Genomic DNA, 7,075 nt, shown 5'->3' with positions numbered 1-7,075 from the left:
GTGAACCGTGAAAACAACAGAAAAGACAAAAACAATTCAACAATTTAACAATAAGATAATCTGAGACCAATGCACGCGAGACAATGAAACGATGAAATTGTAATAAAATAGAATTAAAAGTCATAATAACAGTAATATTAAAACAGTGTGAAGTAAAAACTGGTTTAATAAAATAACAATAAAATAAAACTCTACAACTTAAATACAATAAAATAGAATTAAATTATACAAATTAAATACAATAAAATAAGACATTAATAGAATAATAAAAAATATAATTTAATTATACAGGTTAATTACAATAAAATAGGTGATATTAAAATAATAAAATATAAATAAATTATACAAATTAAATACAATACAACAGGTGATATTAAAATAACAATAAAATATAAATACATTATAAAAATTAAATACAATAAAATAAGTGATTAATAAAATAACAATAAACTAGAATCAAATATACAAATTAAGTACAATAAAATAAGTGATTAATAAAATAGAATAAAATTATACACTTTACATACAATAAAATAGGTGATATTAAAATAATAAAATATAAATAAATTATACAAATTAAATACAATACAAATGATGATATTAAAATAACAATAAAATATAAATAAATTACACAAATTAAATACAATAAAATAAGTGATTAATAAAATAACAATAAAATAGAATAAAAGTATACACTTTACATACAATAAAATAGGTGGTATTAAAATAATAAAATATAAATAAATTATACAAATTAAATAAAATACAATAGATGATATTAAAATAACATTAAAATATAAATAAATTATACAAATTAAATACAATAAAATAAGTGATTAATAAAATAACAATAAAATAAAATCAAATTATACGAATTAAATACAATAAAATAAGTGATTAATAAAATAACAATAAAATAGAATAAAATTATACACTTTACATACAATAAAATAGGTGGTATTAAAATAATAAAATATAAATAAATTATACAAATTAAATAAAATACAATAGATGATATTAAAATAACATTAAAATATAAATAAATTATACAAATTAAATACAATAAAATAAGTGATTAATAAAATAACAATAAAATAAAATCAAATTATACGAATTAAATACAATAAAATAAGTGATTAATAAAATAACAATAAAATAGAATAAAATTATACACTTTACATACAATAAAATAGGTGATATTAAAATAATAAAATATAAATAAATTATACAAATTAAATAAAATACAATAGATGATATTAAAATAACATTAAAATATAAATAAATTATACGAATTAAATACAATAAAATAAGTGATTAATAAAATGACGATAAAATTATACACTTTAGATACAATAAAATCGGTGATTATTAAAATTACAATAACATATAATAAAACTCTGATAAATAAAACCGCAGAATTAATGGAAATCACTGTCATTATTAAAGTCAATACCAGCAGTACTAGAACAGTGATTACTTTGTTTTAGGGATGCCGGTAAAGTATGTCTGGAATGTGGCGGAGTGATAATGTGTGTTCACTGCGGAAGGATACCTCCAGTCCTCGCCTGAACTATATATATCAGCACCGCGCCACCACATTCGCCATTTTCCCTCCCGAGGAACAACAAACGAAGAGAAATACCACATTGACGAACAGCGCTCTATCAGGCCGAAATGGCAGTCTAAAAGTGTGCCGCTACCCAGCCGCCAACAAAACAGTGCATCCAACCAGTGCACTGACTCACTTCCAATTCAGAAACATGTTGTAAGTATTATATTTTTATAACATTTGGTCGATGAAAGCTAGTCCGGCCTACCGCGTCATCAGCAGCCTGAACGCACCACGAGCACTAAGTTTAGTGCTCGTGGTGCGTTCACACTAACACTAAGTTAGCTTGTCATTTACAATTAATTTGACTATTTAAATCCCGAATTGTTGTATATAATGACGTGGGGGGTATATTAAAATACACATGTAACTACTGAGATGACGTACCACGTGTCATTAATGTGAAATGCTACATTTTGAGACCATTTAAGACAATCTAATAGCCCAAAACTGCGTTGTTACGTGTGCAGGAATTATCAGTGTTATAATCTCGAGTGTCTACGTGGCAGCAAGAAAATGGTTCGTTTCCTCTTTTTTGGTCAAAATGGCGGCTTCGTGTAGGCGTGTTGAGAACAACAGTGAGGCTGTTTGACAGAGAAGGAGGATGACGTCAGTGACCCTGTGTAGAGACAGGCTGACGTCAGAGTCACAAGACTGGTAGCTGGGTGAGAGCATGTGATGTGCAGCAGGTGCATTGCAGTGATGGGGGCAGTGTTGCACCAAAAATGGGATTTGCCTTTTTGAGATAGATTCAGGATTCCTTTTATTTGTCATTTTTATTTCCACATAAAAACGAAATTGTGTTTCTTACATCCACCACTCTGAAATTCAGTGCAAAACAATTGGTGAAAACTATAAAGTAATTAGCCAGTAATTAAGAGCACTAATAAATAGTTAAAGTTTAGTTTATTGATCACATACACATTGACATGGCAGTGAGATTCTTTGTTCCTGTTTGTTACTCTCTCATCCCTGTATAATAGACTATCGGTCAATCAATTGAATAACAATAATGAAGTAAAATACAATCATCATTATAAACATATAACAGCAACAATAGCAATTTGTTCGATAAATATAAGATAGGGAATACATACACAATTATAAAATAAATAACAGAGAATATATACACACACCGTCACTCACACACACACTCCCCCAATACAGACATACATATGGAGCGCTTCACAGTAAATACATAGATATTTAAATAAACTAAAAATAGAATAGAATAAATAGTTACAATTTAAAAATAAAAGATATTATTAAAGGAACAGTCTCTTTAGTGCAGTTCACATTCTGATTGCTGTGGGAAAGAAGCTGTTTAGCAGCCAAGTAGTCCTTGATTTGATACTTCTGTATTTTCTCCGGACTGCATGAGATCAGAAACATTATTTTCATACTAACTATATTATTATTTACCCATAAAAATTCTTTAGTATTATTGACAGTTTAATCATCAAATGTTTTGATAGGCTTTATTAAGTATATATATATATATATATATATATATTAAGTATATTTCTACAATATTAATGTTCAGATTTTCAATTTTCGCCATATTTTTTTAAGGAATAAAATGTTGTATAAATCATTCTATGAATGATATGTGAACAAACCCGTCAGTTAAAAACTTCAGACTATAGATGGGAATGAAACTGGAGAGTTTGGTATATGAGTGCTACTTAAGTGGAGATTTCTGGCTCAAAGTCTGAGAAAAAACTCATTTAGAGAAAACAGCCTTTAAAGATATGTATTGTAAAATTTCATACATTTTGAAGACACTAGCCTACAGGTGAATAGATGAAAAATTAACTAGACACCACCATGAAGCTTCCCCTGTTTATTACCTACGTTAAGACAATTATTTTTTATTACAAGTTTTCTGAAATTGTATGTTTAAATATGCAAATGAGGCATTATGTAATGCTAACTTTAGGTGAATTTATGAGAAATCTACAGACGCAAATAGACAAAGTAGTTAAATAAACATCTAAATGTGTGTTTTGGATGTTTGCTTTCCACTAGTTCAACTGGTTAGCTGTAAAATAAGAAAGTTTGTTCCGGCTGGTGGGCGGTGCTTGGTATTTCCTCCATTTTACAGCTAAATGTGCCTTTTTGAGAACAGAAACATTATTTTCATACTAACTATATTATTATATACCCATAAAAATTCTTTAGTATTATTATACAGTTTAAATCATCAAATGTTTTGATAGGCTTTATTAATTAAAGTATATTTCCACAATATTTATTTTCAGATTTTCATCACAAATGTCTTCTTTCTTTCCCCCTATCCTCAGGTCCTTCGTGGAAACCCTCAGCACTGCTGCATCCGACAGCATAAAAGAGTTGGAGACTTTCCTCTCGTCGTCGCGCACCCCGTTCGTGACCAACAACAGCCACTATGACCATGATGATGACAAACTCACAGTTTGGCCTGGAAGACATGGAGGCCCTTCTCTGGGGTCCTTCCTCTCCCATGGCTGACGCCATCAGCTTCTTAACTTCACGTCCTGACCAAGAAGAACAACAGGAAGGAGGAGGACCCTCGTCGTTGGGCGACACTTCACCCGTGTCGCCTCTCACCTCCTCGTCGCTGTCCTCTTCCTCCTCTCCTCCTCCCTTTTACTCTCCTCCTCCCTCGCCGCCGGACGTCCTCCTCCAGGGGGACAAAGCTGGGATGGAGTCCGACATGCTCTCCCTCCCCTGGTTGGGCCATCCTAGTCAGCTGAGACCGACCGTCTCAGATGACAGCAAAGGTAACGGCAGTGTGAAATAATAAAAAAGCACCTTTTATTAAAATATTTGAAATACTTTTTGAGCACCATCTCTTAGTATAGACAACCAGTTTAACAGGGAAAGAACATCTCAATAATATACTGCTTCCTTTGCCTCTACAGAGGATATGTTCTGTGACCTGGACTGGATGGCTGAGAGGGTGGATCTGAACGAGTTTGACCTGGACTCTCTGATTGGCTCCTGCAGTCCTAGTGAAGAGCCCCCCAGCTGTCCAGCGGACCTCCTAGCCTCCCTGGATTGCCCCATGGAGCTCGACTCCCTCCCAATGCCCACTCTCTCAACCCCCGTGCTCTCCAGTCTTCCCTCTGCTTCTCTTCCAAGCATACCTCCACCGACCCCTCCCACTGTCTGCTCAGATCCGTCAGTCATTACAGTGGATGAGGCTGAGTCTTACATAGACGAACAGGATGTCCCTTGCCTCCCCCTGTGCGTCCCAGAGCCACAACACGAGCTGGAAATCAAATCCGAGCCCGCTTCTCCAGACCCGCCTTCCCCTCCCATGGTCGACTCTCCCTCCTCCCCAGCCTACACCCTGGACCTGGGCAGTGAAGTAGACGTCTCAGAGAGCGAGGTGAGTGAAGTAGACGTCTCAGAGAGGGAGGTGAAGCCAGTGGTCGTTTCTGTCGTCCCTCAGGTCCCGAGGATCGTGCTCACCCTTTCGCCGACCCGCATCGTCCTCGTGCTGGCTCCCAAAGATGAAATCGGGATCACCACCACCACTGTAACCACCACATCAGCGGTCGTTCATTCCTCCCCTCCTGCCTCCACTCCAACAAAGTCCTTCAGAAGCAGACCGTACCCCGAGCCCGCATATAAAGCCAGTCCACCGTCTCCCAGCGCCACCAGCTTCAAAGTCAAGTCCCAGCGGGGTGCAGATGGAGACGAACGGGCGACTTCGAAGCCACCAAAGGCGAAGAAGCTGAAGAAGATGGAGCAGAATAAGACGGCGGCCACACGTTACAGGCAGAAGAAGAAAACCGAGCAGGAATGCCTTCTTGAAGAGCACACACTGCTGGAGAGGAAGAACATGGAGCTGACGGAGAAGGCTGAATCCATGGCCAGGGAGATCGAGTACCTGAAAGAGCTGATGGACGAAGTCCGCCATGCCAGGACCAAAAAAGATCTCAGTGCTGACCCCTAGTGGTCGGACCTAACAATGACATATGTGTGTGTAATAGGAAGTGACAATTGAGAAAGTGGGCTCACCAGTTTTTATGTCTTTCATGCAAACAAGTATCTGTAAAGAATGTTTTGACCACACAACATGTCTTGGATCCACAATCCAGCAAAACTGATTTATTTTTTAATTATCTCACACTGGTATTAAATATAGAATACTTTTGTAATGTTTAGAGTAGTTACATGGAAACAGGTATTTTCCATTCAGTATATTATCTTGAGTGTTTTTTGTAATGTATGTAAATGTTTCCTACCTCTGGACCTCAGTTACCGGCCAGGTGGATGTATTTTAAAAATTGTGTATTATAGTATAACCGGATCATCTGTATTATGAATCTCTTAATAAAGAGTCTTAAAACTATTGGCAGGATTTGGTGTGATTCCTTCTGGGGGCATCGGTAATGTTTAGTGGGAGGATAGTGGTAGGCAAGCGAGGTTGAGGAAATATACAGTGTACATACTCATTTAAGTATATAAATGCCAGTTTTATATGGCATATGTATCTTAGTGTGGCCAGTCTGGAAGATCAAATCGCAGGTCAAGAGGTACACTGACTGCAGTGCAAGTGATCAGATCTGTACAGGTAATTAGTTTACATCAGTAAAGCACAAGTTTATGAGCAGTTTTTCAGTCGGTTCAGAATGTAACCTTGTCCCACACAAAGACAGTCTTTGTTCCTGGTCTGATAATACATCACAATGAGCCTGCAGATGTCCATCTGTGTGGAGCCTCTTACAAACTGGGAAGAGGATAATGGAGTCCGCCTGACCAGCAGCAGGCTGCAGACACATGGATCCAATCAACTGAAAGTCATGTGAGGTTAAAAATGCCATTTTTTAACCAGTTTCAGATTTTTAAAAAAAGTCTTCTTTTAGTGTGTTTTGTCCCTCTGCTGACCAAAAATCACCACCACTGCTAAAGAGTATAGTGCTTGTTTAAAGACTACATACGTATTTATCATAGGTGTCTGTGGTAGAATAGAACAGCGTGTGAAATAAAGGGATAAAGAGAGTGCTGACCGAGGCACAGCTTGAATAATATTACCAACAAAAACTGTGTACGTTCAGCCTACAACTGGCCCTGGCTGTGCGCTGTGTAATTGGTCCAGGCTTTGGTCCAGATAGCTCAGGGACGATCTTTATCTGGAGGCACGCCAACGTCAAGATGGTGCAGAGCTACTTACAATAGGACAAACAATTCCTCCAGAAAAAAAAAACTTGGCTAACTCTGTAGATCTCTGTAAATGCCCTCATTTTTCAAGGGAAACATTTGGTTTCAGATGACCTAGTAATAATAATTCCAGCTTTAAGAATTGTATTAAACATGCACTATAAGTCTATAGTAAACAGTTGGCTTAATATTATATTATATACTGCTCTCCAGGTGTTGTGTTTGAGAGTTAAGAGGTAGAATCCAGATGAATACTTTCTGAACAACATATTCACAGTATAAGGCAACAAAAGGCACAGTACAGCTACTGTATGT

At 36.1% G+C, this 7,075-nt stretch overlaps 1 protein-coding gene across 2 annotated transcripts; it reads left to right on the top strand.

The window, feature by feature from the left end:
• The first annotated feature begins 1,583 nt into the window (after positions 1-1,583).
• atf4b (activating transcription factor 4b) lies at positions 1,584-5,951 on the top strand. Of its 2 annotated transcripts, XM_037792293.1 has the most exons (4): positions 1,584-1,765; positions 3,913-4,371; positions 4,513-4,982; positions 5,013-5,951. In XM_037792293.1, the coding sequence occupies exons 2-4, from the start codon at positions 4,017-4,019 to the stop codon at positions 5,550-5,552; spliced, it is 1,365 nt and encodes a 454-aa protein (XP_037648221.1). In that variant the 5' UTR covers positions 1,584-1,765; positions 3,913-4,016; the 3' UTR covers positions 5,553-5,951. The 2 variants fall into 2 exon arrangements, with proteins under 2 accessions (XP_037648221.1, XP_037648220.1); XM_037792292.1 differs by having other exon boundaries at positions 4,513-5,951.
• The last annotated feature ends 1,124 nt before the right edge of the window (positions 5,952-7,075 follow it).

This window comes from Sebastes umbrosus, chromosome 14 (assembly GCF_015220745.1).
Source record: "Sebastes umbrosus isolate fSebUmb1 chromosome 14, fSebUmb1.pri, whole genome shotgun sequence".
Taxonomy (NCBI): Eukaryota; Metazoa; Chordata; class Actinopteri; order Perciformes; family Sebastidae; genus Sebastes; species Sebastes umbrosus.
This window is presented reverse-complemented; position numbering and strand designations above follow the sequence as displayed.